Source organism: Stegostoma tigrinum, chromosome 19, assembly GCF_030684315.1.
Source record: "Stegostoma tigrinum isolate sSteTig4 chromosome 19, sSteTig4.hap1, whole genome shotgun sequence".
Classification (NCBI taxonomy): domain Eukaryota; kingdom Metazoa; phylum Chordata; class Chondrichthyes; order Orectolobiformes; family Stegostomatidae; genus Stegostoma; species Stegostoma tigrinum.
In genome coordinates, this window is record NC_081372.1 from 21527226 (window position 1) to 21540455 (window position 13230).

Genomic DNA, 13230 nt, shown 5'->3' on the forward strand with positions numbered 1-13230 from the left:
AAAATAAAAATGGAAAAACAACGTATTTTGAATGAACAGTAGTTAGGTGAAACAGTTATCATAATGAAAACAATACAAAATATTAGAATTCTCCAAGAAAGACTACAGAAATTAACCACCTTAAGCCTTTACCTTGAGAAATCTCATTGTTATCATTGAGGCCACCACACAGAGATAGATTTACATCTGGGAGTTCACTAGCTGAATCAGACAGATATTCCGTCCCACTATCTGCACCTGCACTTCCTACTGATTGTGGAGATTGTGACTCTGAATGTGTACCAAATTCATTCAACTGTTTAGAGCTTGATTCCTGTTCACTGAAAAGGAAAAAGCAACAGTTAAATCCAGGAGACAAAATTAATAAAAATAAAAATTAAATCTGATGAAAAGATAAATTACACATCCACCAGCAAACTCAATTATAAAGGTCTCTCATGACAATATTTGGGAGCATGGCGATTTGATTTCTTTCATCCGGCACTGATGGTATTAACATCAAAATCCAGAAGAGAGCCACCATGTTACAAATGGTATGTGGTAATGCTAAGTACTAATCACATATCCTTGATTACCTTTCCAAGGAGACAAAGTGCACTTGAACAACACCACATGTACCACGAGAAACATTAACTCCCTTTCTTCAAGTCAAAGGTGTGGCCATGGATACCTGCATGAGCCCCAGTTATACCAGTCTCATTTCTCATTCCTGTCCTACTCAGGCCCCCATCCACAACTCTTTCTCCCGTACATCAAGGACTTTATCAGTATTGCTTGCCTCTCATATCCAGAAATGGAAATGTTTATCAATTTCACTCCCAATTTCCACCCTGCTTTCATGTTCAACTAATTCATCTTTGACTCCTCCCTTTCTGGGGATGGACTAGCCACCAATATCCACTGTAAACCCACCAAATCCCACTATTACCTTGACTGTGTACACACACACACACACGCACGCACGCACACACACACACGCACACACACACACAGACACACACACATCTCTATCACAGTTGGTCCAAAGATGTTGGCTTCTACGAAGAGGCCTACAGAATGTCTCCCTCATTCCTCAACTGAGGATTCCCCACCATCATGGTTGACAGGGTCCTTAGCCACGTCTGACCCATTCCCTGCACTTCAGCCCTCATCCATTCTCTTCCCTCCCACAAAAGCATAGGGTCTCCCTATACTTCACTTACCACTCCATCAGCATCCACATCCATTAGCCATATCCACCACAGACATATTCTTTGTCAGCATTCTGTAGGGACTGCTCCCTACAGGGCACCTTGGTCTACTCCTCCACTCCCTACATCCCCTGGCATATTCCTTCGTAATATCAGTAGGTGTAGCATCCACCTGTTTACTGCCTCCCTCCTGACTGTCCCAGACACATCTTCCAAGTGAAGCAGTGATTTACCTATTCACTGTTCACATTATGGTCTGCCCAACACTGGGAAGACGGAACACAGACTAAGTGATTGCTTTGTAGAACCACTTATGTTCTGTCCACAAAAATGATCCTGACGTTGCGGTCGTCTGCCACCTCAACAAACCACCCTGTTCCTGGTCAACATCTCTGCCATTGGATTGCTGCAGTGCTCCAGAGAAGCTCAGTGAAAACTGAAAGAATATCATCTCATTTTCTTCTACGGATCCTGCAGCCTTCAGGATGCAATTATCGGGTTCAATAATTTTACAGCAAGAGCATCTTCTCTTATGTTCTTACCCCAATTCCCACACATGGGTCTTGTTATCACATAGGGTCCTAACACAAATAACCCATCGTGAGCTAATACAGACCCCATTAGCAGTTATTGATTCTCCCAGGTTGACCTTCATCCATTCCTTTGTCTGCCCAATTGTTGACCTCTCTCTGGGCTTCATCCCCACCTATCAGTTACTCCTCCCCATTTCCTCACCCCAGCTTCAGCAACAATACCAACCTTTTCCTAGCTCCAATCAGTTCTAAAGTTCGGTCACTGGACCCGAAGTGTTAACTGTGATTTCTTTCACAGATGCTGCCAGGCCTGCTGAGCTTTTCCAGCAATCTCTATTTTTGTGTTTTCTGTTCTGGGATAGTATGTCATGTTCTTGAATATTAAAATTGTGCATAGTTCTTTTAGACAATTTTGTAGACTACTCGAAATAGTATTAATCTAGTACCACAAAAAGAAGTTGCTGGAACAATTCAGCAGGTTGGGCAGATTCTGAAGTGAGAAAGCCGAGTTAACATTTCGGGTCCAGTGACCCTCCTCAGAACATGACAAGATGGCAAGTCTGTCAAAAGCTATCAAACAAAAAAATTTGCATAAAATAGCCGTTAGGTTTAGCAACAAGGTGAATTTCTGCACAATCTTTTCACAAAATTTATTTTTCTCTATGTGTTTAATCACAGTACCTCTTTGGGAAGTATAGAGCTGCAATATTAGGATCCAATTTTTGTAGGTCATCTAAATAAATATCACAGGGGCCCAGATGTTGGTTTCTTTTAGGTCCACCTATTCCAGAACACAAAAAGACATGCACAAACTTACATATTTGTGTTTGCCATTTCGAAAAATATATAAATATACAAGGTTAAAAGTTAAATAATGATCCAGTACCTACTATGCATTATCTTGAAAGAGTATTGTTATTTAGAAGAAGGTATTTGAACCAAAATTCTATAATATTCACACTGAAGACTGAAGTACAACAGTTGTCATTTTTCTGCTTACGTAAACATATTTAAACCTTCAAGTTTTAATTTAACAGTGAATGAACAGATTACATCAACTCAATAATTCGTGACTTTGCCCAAAATTCCAGTTTTAAAATCATATCAAAAAGGACCTAATAAATAAAGTAGTTCTTTGCATTTGAGAGTCAATATTCCTTTTTTCATACAACAGCATTTCTTTTTCATTGCAACCAAGAAACTCTGAACAATTTGAATACAGACACAGCCTCACCATTTTACTCTGTTAGGATCCTGGTGTACAACACCTCATTACTTCACTTGCTTATAATTGATGGGGTATCAGTCGAAGCTACTGTCTCAATTGTAAACATAATGCCCAAGACTTAACTCAATGTCTGCTACTGATTTCCAGAAATTGAGGTTGTCAATATAGGTACAATGCAGAAAAGAACATGATAAATCAGCAAAGATAACAAGGTGTAGACTGGACGAACACAGCAGGCCAAGCAGCATCAGAGGAACAGAAAAGCAAGACGTTTCGGGTCTAGACCCTTCTTCAGAAAATTTTCTGGAGAGAGTCTGGACCCGAAACATCAGCTTTCCTGTTCCTCTGATGCTGCTTGGCCAGTTGTGTTCATCCAGTTCTACACCTTGTTATCTCAGATTGTCCAACATCTACAGCTCCTACTATATCTGAAACAATGATAAAATCAACAAACAAGATTCTAAACCAAAAAAATGAAGCTTCAGATGAAGCTCAAATTTGCCTGTTGCAGCATTCCTCCCATATTATTTTTTGTCTGGGACCGGGAAAATTAGAGGGATCAATTGGGATCTTACAAGCATTTGTGTCATGAGATATGCAAGGGTGGACATGATGAGGTAAACAGGAGACAAAGATAGAGGGTCAACAGGAAGGCGAAGCAGCACATTGGTCAAAGCAATTATGCAAGTGTCCTCAATATCCACCCCTGGTTTTGGGTCACTTGTTGACCACAGGATTTAAACGAAATTCATAAAGCAAAACAACAGATGAATATGCCTTGAGAAGGCACATACAGGGTGAAGATATACAGACTGAAAGCGACAGTCAAATATTCGTGCTTCTCTTACTTTCTACATCTCTCATTAAAATTAAACAGGGCATAATGTGTTATGCACTTATCTCACATTTACAAACAATAATTGTTTGCGATCTTTCACAACTTCTCACTCTGCAACAGTTTAACTTGAAAATCTTACTGAATATATAATCACAAGTCTGGTCAGTACAAGTCCAAAAGTAAAACGAGCGAAGATAATCAATTAAGCTCCCGTGTATTTGGAAGACACTGTATTAGTAAATGAGCAAAATACCCTTCTAAATAACAGGACAAAAAAATTATTCTTAAAATGCGTATTTCAATGTGTCCAAGCAGGAGCATAATAGAAGTCCCCCTTCCAGCCACACACCATCCAAGCTTGCAATTATGTCACCTTTTCTCCATTGTCACTGGATCAAATTACTGGACTTTCTACATAACAGGACTGTGGGTGAACCTGCACCAAATAAACTGAAGCAATTCTTAAGGGCTTGCTCACTACCACCTTCAGAAGTATAACGATGAATGCACAATAAGTTGCCTGTCGTGGCAACCACACACTAAAAGACTCCCATTTGCAAATGTAGACTTAGCTGCAAGTAGCTGCACCCAAACTATGTTTGCCAAATTCTGACTATAGATATTGAAATATGCTTTCCCAAATTTAGACACTTAACACCTACACTATCCTTATCCCTTTCCTTAAAGATTTTGTAACTTAGAGTTATGGTCACTATTCTCAAAACAGTCACCCACTGACACTTCAAATACTTGACTGGCTTCATATCCTCGGACTAGGGTTTAGCACTGCCCCAACTCAAGTATGACTGCATATATACTGGCACAAAAAGCTCTCCTAAACACAATTTAAAAATCTCACTCAGTCTAATCCTTTATACTAAAGGCCATCTCAGATAACGTTAGCTAAGCTGAAGTTTCCAACAAATATAACCCTGTTATAAAGCTAAAACCAAACTGAGACTTTTTAAACTGCGACAAAATTTAAAAACCCAATTTTCACAAGATTTTTGAAATTCCTCCAATCTCCAAGAACTATATGTTCCTTTGGTCCCAACCGTTTAAGAATTCTCTCAAGCCTCAGCTTTACATTCTAGAATTCATTAACTAAACTTCACCGGTACTCCTCCCACAAGACCTTTCTTAAAGCTTTTGTCTTTAAGCAAAGTTTTAGTAACCCTCCAGTTACCTCCTTCTTCGATCTTCGATCTTTCAGCAATTTTTGAATTATCTTCGGAGATTTTCCTTTATGTTAAAGACTCTGTACAAATCCAAATTGTTACTATTACAGACGTTGAAAAATGATGCACCCATACCAGGTTATCTTGAAATTCCGTAGATTTTAGTCAAGCAAAAATCTTTTTATTTTCATTTTCGGTGGTGCTTTATGAAAATCTCAAATCCCAATATTGATATCGTAACTGAATGCAAAATAGCTCTAAGTGCAATATATTACTGAAAATAAATATGGATTATATGTATTTATTTGTATTATTACTGTTAAGTAGAATGTACAACTAGTAAAAAAGTACACATTTCTAGAAAATGTATACTTTTTGAAAAAGCCACAGGAAAAAAAAACTTCTTACATTTACATTACCTTTCTTTTTATCTATTTCTTCTGTTTTTACATTGGTATCGAGGAATAAAGTCTGCTGGGCTGGATTATTATTACTTTCTAAAGTGGTTGGACTCTCAGGTTCTTGCTGAGGAGCGTACTGAAAGATTTCAACGCCTTGAGATTCAGATGTACATGTTTCAATAGTTTCTGACAGCAATGACTGGCCTGCAATATTTGATTCTAAAGTCTCCGTCACAACATCTGCTTGTTCCATTGTCCAAGAGGTGCCTTTTGGAAATGCTGTCTCTGTTGTGGGTGGAGCTGTCTGTACCATGGATGTTTCATGCAATGGAGGACTTCTTTGGTTTCGAGGCTGAGGCTTGAAAACGGTTATGATATTATTGATTTCAGAGGAATCGCAAGCAGTTCCATCTGCTGCGCTACTATCCGTGATGACTCGAAAATGTGTATGCTCAGAAGGTGTAATGGTAGCTACTCTTGGTTGCTCAGACTTCTCCATTTTACTGACCTATAAGAGGAATGCCATTTCTTTATACAGTCATTAAGTTATGAGTGGAACATGTTTTGTTGTAAATGCATTGAAGTACAAGTCAACAGCTTTTAACTTTTGTGCAAGAGAAATTCTTCACAAATATTGAAAATGGTGTCCACTACATTACTACAATATAGTTATATATCAGTAAAAGTAAGAGTTTTCTTTGTGCTATAAATGATCAACATTAAAATGTTTGGTAATCTGAAACTAAGAATGCAGTTACTTCATCAAACAAGATTTGAAAAAAAAATTTTGCGAACAAGAACTCAAATACTTAAAAATAGACATAAAAAAAATTTACAAAATCTTTCCTTGCATTGTATTGCATTATCCTTATGCGGTTTAGTTTCAAAAATATGGTTCTAAGTAGTTAAAGAGGTTAATCAAATTACAGGTTCTTTGTTCAAGGTTCAATATTCCAAATTCATCACATTGGTGGTTAGTCATGCAGCTGCCTGAAAAGTACTATGCAGGCCTGGTTCAATATTAAATAATATGATTGCTTGACTAGACAAAATAATCTCACGGTACTATGTATTGAAAAATAGCAAGCTTTAACGAGGGGCATTGGCAATCACCGACTGAATTTATTTTTTAATATAGCTACAGGAAAAAAATTACAAATTGCACAAACTGACGTAACATAAATATTTGACAAAATTACCAGATGATACCATACCTGTGGAAAACCTCCCCACGTCCACTGCATCCGAGATTCTGTTCCCATGAAGGATCCTTCATGTGATTTTACAAACAATTCAGAGTCACTTTTTGGTGATGAAATTCGGTAGTATGAATAGCTAAAACAAGACATTTTGATCCGTAAGTTTAACGTCATTGTAATAACGTTAAGAAACTTTAAAAAAAAACTAACTTCGGTAACCATACCTCTCGACAGAAGACCATTCACCATCTGAATAAGGGTAGATTTCTCGAGAGTGATAGGTGCTTGAATCTTTATTGGGTAATTCAGAAAAGAAATTACACATTTCACTGCTGTAGGAAAGATAGAATCATGATTGGTGCATTTATTTTTTTTCAATAATATAGAGAATATTTTAGGTTAAGAATAAACTTTACACCTTTTTTTTAAATAGAATCCCTGCAGTGTGAAAACAGGCCCTTCAGCCCAACAAGTCCACACCGACCATCACAGCTTTCCACCCAGACCCATCCCCCCATAACCCACCTAATCTACACATCTCTGAACATTACAGGCAATTTAGCATGGCCAATCCGCCTAGCCTGCACATCATTAGACTGTGGGAGAAAACCAGAGCACCCAGAGGGAACCCATGCAGACATGGGGAAAACGTGCAAACTCCACGCAGTCACCCGAGGGTGGAATCGAACCCAGGTCCCTGGTGCTGTGAGGCAGCAATGCTAACCACTGAGTCACTGTGCCGTCACTTCTATTAATTGCTCAAAAATCTCCCTCTGGCTTCACACACAAATTCCCTCCTTTGTCCTTGAGTGGTTCCATCCTTATCCTAGTTACCGCCTTGCTCCTAATATACATATAAAACTCCTTGTGATTCTCCTTGATCCCACTTGCCAAGGGCATTTCATGGTCCCTTTTAGTCCTTCTAATTTCTTGTTTAAGAGCTTTTTTTCTGCTTCCTTCATATGCCTCAAAAGTCTTATTTGATTTCTGTTTCATAGCCTTTACATATGCTTCCTTTACCTCATCAATTAAACTTGTTACATCTCTTGCCATCTTCATCTTTCATTCTCACAGAAATATGCTAGTCCTGAACTCTGGTCAAATGGCTTTTAAGAGATGTGGATTTACCTTTAAACAACTGCCCCAATCCAATTTTTACACTTCCTGCTTAATACTGTAGAATCAGCACTTTCACACGAGGACCAGTCTTATCGTTCTCCATAACTATCTTAAAACTTACAGAGTTGTGATCAATGTTCTCAAAATGCGCCCCCACTGAAATTTCAATCACCTGGCTACGCTCAATCCCCAATACAAGGTCTAATACGTTCTTGAGTTGTACTTCCTAGATATTGTTTCAAGACTCCCTCTTGGAGGCACCTGAGAAATTCTGCCCCATCTATGCCCCTGGTATTAAGGGTGTTCCAGTGAATATTGGGAAAATTCAAATCACCCACTACAACAAACCTGTTTCTTTAACATCTTTGCTTATGGATTTGTCCATCTATTTCCCACTGGCTGCTGGAGGTCCTACAGTAAAACACCATCATTGTGTTTGCACTTTTCATATTCCTAAGTTCTACCCATATTGCCGTGCTGGATAAGATTTCCAAGATGTCCTCTCTTAGTATAGCTGTGACATTCTCTTCATCAGTATTGCAGTTCCATCAGCCTTTTTATACCTGTCTCTATCATGCCCGGAGCATCCAAATCCTGGAAAGTTGAGCTGCCAGTCCTGCGGTGACAAGCTACCCTCCCAAATGACACAAGCAAACTTCTCTACAGGGTATTGGTACCCCTCCATTTTAAATGCAACTCATCCTTCTTATGCAGGTCCCACTTTCCCTGGAAGGGTTTTCATCGATCCTGATATCTGAATCCCACCCTCCTACACCAGCTCTTCAGCCACACATTCAACTGTAATATCTTCCTATTTCTGGCCTCACTAGCATATGACACAGGGAGTAATGCCAAGATTACAACCTTAGAGGACCTCCTTTTCAACTTCCTACATAACTCACTAAATTCCCTTTGCAAGACCTCATCTGTCTTTCTGCCTACGTTGTTGGTACCAGTATGGATCATGCTGGAGGCTTGCTTGTAGTCACAGAAACCCCTATCTGTGCCCCTGACTAGCGAGCTCCCTATCACTACCATTCCCCTACACGTCAACCTTCCCTGCGTACAAAGGAGCCAGTTGTTATGCCACTGATCTTGCTGCTGCTATTGCTTTTACACTTTCTATTCCTCACAAACTGCAATGACAAGAGTATATTATACTCTCTCTATCTCTCTAAACAACACTCTCACCTCTAGGCCTGAGCAGCGAAGACTACGTCACTTATTGAGTTGTGATGTCACCTCCAGAACTTCACCTCTGGATTCAGCTCCACTCTCCTCTGCTGCTGCTTTATCATTATCATGGACATTGGATTGCAAAGTGAAGTATTCTAAGGCACTGTATGTATCTCATATAATGTTTTACAAATTGTCATTTAGTAGTGTAGAACTAGAGTATTGCCAAAAAAGGACATATCTTATCAAAACTTTTCATCCTGCATTCAAGCCAATTCACAGAATGCTAATTCAAGGGAAATACCAACCTTTGTACTGCATGAGAAAACAGTGTAATTGGTTGGTAAGTGGGCACTGTTTAGCATTGGGATTTGCCATGGAGAATGCAGCCATTAATACTGTGGGCAGTTAACTGCAAATTTTGTTCAAATTTTAAAATAGGTAGATTGTCCCTGATTGGTCAGGAAATTGCCCCAAGAAATGATATATTAACTGGCTGTCAGCTATTTGGCTGAAACAGGCTCATTATTTGCAAATAACCTGGCTCTGTGTATTAACATACGCAGCTGACTGTGAAGAATAATGCTGAAAACGAATTTAGAATCAGTCAGACTCGCACTATTTCAGACCTGTGTGTACTGGAAGCTTCTAGCAATCAGGGTCTCCTTGCCATATCAGCATTTAAATTTCTTAAGAAGTCTCATTTTAGCAATTTTTAAGTTCTGTACTACTAAGTCAGGATATATTTGACCAGACTTGGCAGATAACTGGCACATGCAGTGGAAAGATGTGAAGTGACAAATTTCGGAAGAATGGGAAAATAGATAGTAATTCTGAGATTTTGTGGTAATATTTTAAAATGGAGTACCTAAACTTTAATTGCATGTACACAAGAACCATAAAATAGGAAAGTATCTTAGGTTTGGCACAGAGGTAGTAACAAGCAAAGCTAAACAGTACTTTTACCTTGTATAAGACATTAATAAAAGCACAATTGTATTACCTTAGGCTTATTTAATAAGATAAAAATACAATAATTGAAAAGTACATTATATATCTGCCAGCATGGCATTATACCAAGAGTTGAAAATCTGACTATTTTCACTGGATTTGAGAAGATTAATGAGAGGCTTAATAGAAGCCTTCACGTTTGTGACATGTTTCATTGAAATAGATTGGTGAGTAACACAGTAATAAATAACAAATAGTTAAATATATAAAACCATTGCAATAGAAGAGTTCCTAAAGGCTGACAATAACTTACTTTGTAGGTACACATCGCGGCTGTTCCTCTGAAATAATGTCCATGTCAGGTATGTCTTGCTCATCCGACGAGGACTCCTGATCATCCTTCTTTGAATTCTCTGGTTTGTGCTTCCTTCTTCGACGTCGTTTCTTTTTGGATGAAGTATTATTTACAGTGTTGTCAATTTCTGTGCCATTAAATGGGCTGGGTAGTTCCGGATTCTGAATTAATTCAGGATTTGTCAAATCTGCCTCTCTTGCAGAATAAGCTCCTTCAACTGGTATCGGTGATGTTGTCAAGTGTGTTGGAACGATCCCCTATGGAAAAAAAGTACTATGAGCAAAAGCAGTACTTTGGTCAAGGTGAACCTTGCCTGTCACATCATTAATTTTTTTTTCATTTAGGAATGAGTTTCAAATAGGAACGGAGAACTGGGTCTGAGGATAGAAAGATTTCTTGAGTCATAAAGTCACCATAGATTTGGAAATTTTCTATAGCACATTCATAGAATCGTCATTAGTTTGGAAATTTTCTAAAGCACATCATAACATAATAAGAATAGGATAGAGAAATTAAGTTCCTAATGATCATAGACATTTAGCACTTAAACCACTATAATGTGATCAGCGTGAGATAACATAGTATTGTTTGATTAATTCAGATAATTTTTTGAGGATATTATTAACAAGAGACTATTCAGTTCATCATGCATGTGGTATCTTTGTGAAAGATTTATGATTAGTCCCACATTTTTACATTCTCCCCATAACTTTTTTCTCTCAACTACTCATTCAAATCCTTCATAAAGGTACTATTTAAAAAAATTTCCCCAATCTTTCAGGCAAAGAACTCTAATCATAATTCACCATGAATGAAGTTTAAAAAAGCAACAACCACCTAAGCCAACTGGTAGGCAACTCATGCTGTAAACTACAGAAAAGTTATCTCCTCTTCATCTTTTCAAAATAACCAAAAAAATCCTCAACACAGTTACTATTTACATTCTTCTTTCTACAGAGTCCAGCACTGCATTCAGCTTCCAACAGGTTGACTTGTCCTGGTTTTGCTGAATATTAATTTCAAGAGTCCATTAAAAATCACCAAATTCTGAAGAGTCCCAAACTGACTGTTAGCAATTGCATGTCTAGTAATTCTTTGCTTCCCTGTTCACGCTAGGATAATTCTTCTGGATTCCTTAAAATTGCAGTAAGAGGAATCTCTTTAACCAGAGACAAAGACAGTCTTTCCTCCTACAGTCTACCTTGTCAACCACAGGATGGGGCACTTTCCCCGCTGCTCAGACATTCTGCAACCCTTTGTATAACTATATCAAACCTCTTTCTCTCTCTGACTTTCTGTTCAGCCACTCAAGAGGCAGAAAACTTGCCAGGGTTCTTGCCTTTGCTTCAAGTGCAAGAAGTATCTTGCTCAACAAGTCTGAACCAATCCTTGGTCATTAGGTCACCTGGTCTGCAGTTGGCGTTATATTACCTCCTACCAAACAATTTTTTTCCCAGGATATTCTACTTTACCTGAAATTACAGAATTCGTTGAAAAGAAATTTACAAACTTCACATTTTTAACATTATGAATTCTCCTGATTTATCAACAACAATTTATTTAATGCTGTTAGATCTTCTCATAACCTTTTGTGTAAAAGGGGGAACAATTTCAATTTTATCGCTTCACTGAAATGAAGTCCCTTATTTCTGGAACCATTTGCAAAATTCAGATGCTTACAGCACAGAAGGAGGCTATTCTGTCCATTGTATTTGCAAAGATCTGACTACGTTAATCCTAATTTCTAGCTCTTGGCCCATAGCTCCAGAGCCTCTCGCAATGCAAGCGATTAGCTAAATACATCTTAAATGTTACAAGTATTTCTGACTGTTCCACTTCTTCACAAGTGGCTCCATCTTCCACAATTCTCAAATGGTGGAAGAAAAAAAATGCTCAAATCTACTCATAGCCTTCTAGCTTTTCGTAATATAGCGCCCACTGATTGCTAACCTCTCCACTAATAGGAAAGGCACCTTTCCATTCACTCAATGCTCCTCAGAGACTTGGAATCCTACAGCAGTAAAAGTATAATCACCATAGTCCTAGCAGACTGTACACTGCTCTTATTACAGAGAGACAGCTGGTGATGAGTTTATCCTGAGGGTCGCCACATTTATGATGAAGGTTGAGACTGAGAAGGTGAGACCTTAATGGCAACTTTACTCAGCAGGCATAGGAACTGAACCAGTGCCATTGGCGTCACTCTCCATCACAAACCTGTCCTCCAGGCAACTCAGCTAACCTATCAAAAATAAGGAGGCTTCGTAAAGCATTTTAGAAAAAAAAATTCAAGTAGCACAAAAGGTAGCAGAAAAATTGGAACTCCATCTCCTAAATAACCACTAACTATATCAGATCAATTTGCTATTCTTCATGAGAGCAGAATTAGACATTTCTCGAGGTGATAGATAAATCTTGCATTAATGGATGCAGCACAGCAGCAGGAAGTAGAGCAAAGATGTTGATTAGGCACAATCCAGTTGAAGAGTGAATGTTAACTCCTGCTTATAAAATCAGCAAAGAAGTATGAGGGAAAAAAAGGCTGTTTGGTTCTCAAAAATCCCAAAGAGAATAATTATTACAACTATGAATTTATTCTTGACAAGTTTATTGGAATTAGTCAACATAATTTTGACCTTGTTTTTAAGATTTTGTTTTTTCTGAATCAGAACCAAAGGAACTAAAACCAGCTGCAGATCATATAACAGTGACAACTGTTGATGATCTTGACCAGAAGATACTGCTTACACCCACTTTACACCCATCAGTACAACATTTACAGCATTAGTTTACAGTGAATACGTTGGAAATATGGAACACCAAAGTTTAACTGCTGGAGGTGATACCTGATTTATTTCTAAATTGGCATCATACCTCATCTTTCTCAGTTTCTTCCACAAAAAAAGCCTCCCCATTGTCTCCAAGCTTCATTTGTAGCTCTACTGGTTCACCGTTGATTTCAATATCAACCTGAAGTAAACAAAAAAATTGTACATAACCTTCATTCATTGTTTCATGGCTTCAGTCAAATGCCTGATCTAGCAAAACGATAATCTGCATTC

The 13230-nt window shown here is 38.3% G+C and overlaps 1 protein-coding gene across 3 annotated transcripts in view; it reads right to left on the reverse strand.

Moving 5' to 3' along the window:
- LOC125461459 (phosphatidate phosphatase LPIN2-like) overlaps positions 1-13230 on the reverse strand; it is a 73505-nt gene that overhangs the window by 31980 nt on the left and 28295 nt on the right. For 2 of the 3 annotated variants that reach the window (XM_048550272.2, XM_048550273.2), the window contains exons 3-9: positions 13043-13138; positions 10127-10425; positions 6792-6899; positions 6583-6703; positions 5387-5876; positions 2405-2504; positions 133-320 (exon numbers count right to left, since the gene is read on the reverse strand). In XM_048550272.2, coding sequence (XP_048406229.1) covers positions 133-320; positions 2405-2504; positions 5387-5876; positions 6583-6703; positions 6792-6899; positions 10127-10425; positions 13043-13138 — 1402 coding nt within the window. Of the gene's footprint in view, positions 1-132; positions 321-2404; positions 2505-5386; positions 5877-6582; positions 6704-6791; positions 6900-10126; positions 10426-13042; positions 13139-13230 lie in introns of those variants that run through there. The other variant, XM_048550275.2, reaches the window with a different exon arrangement.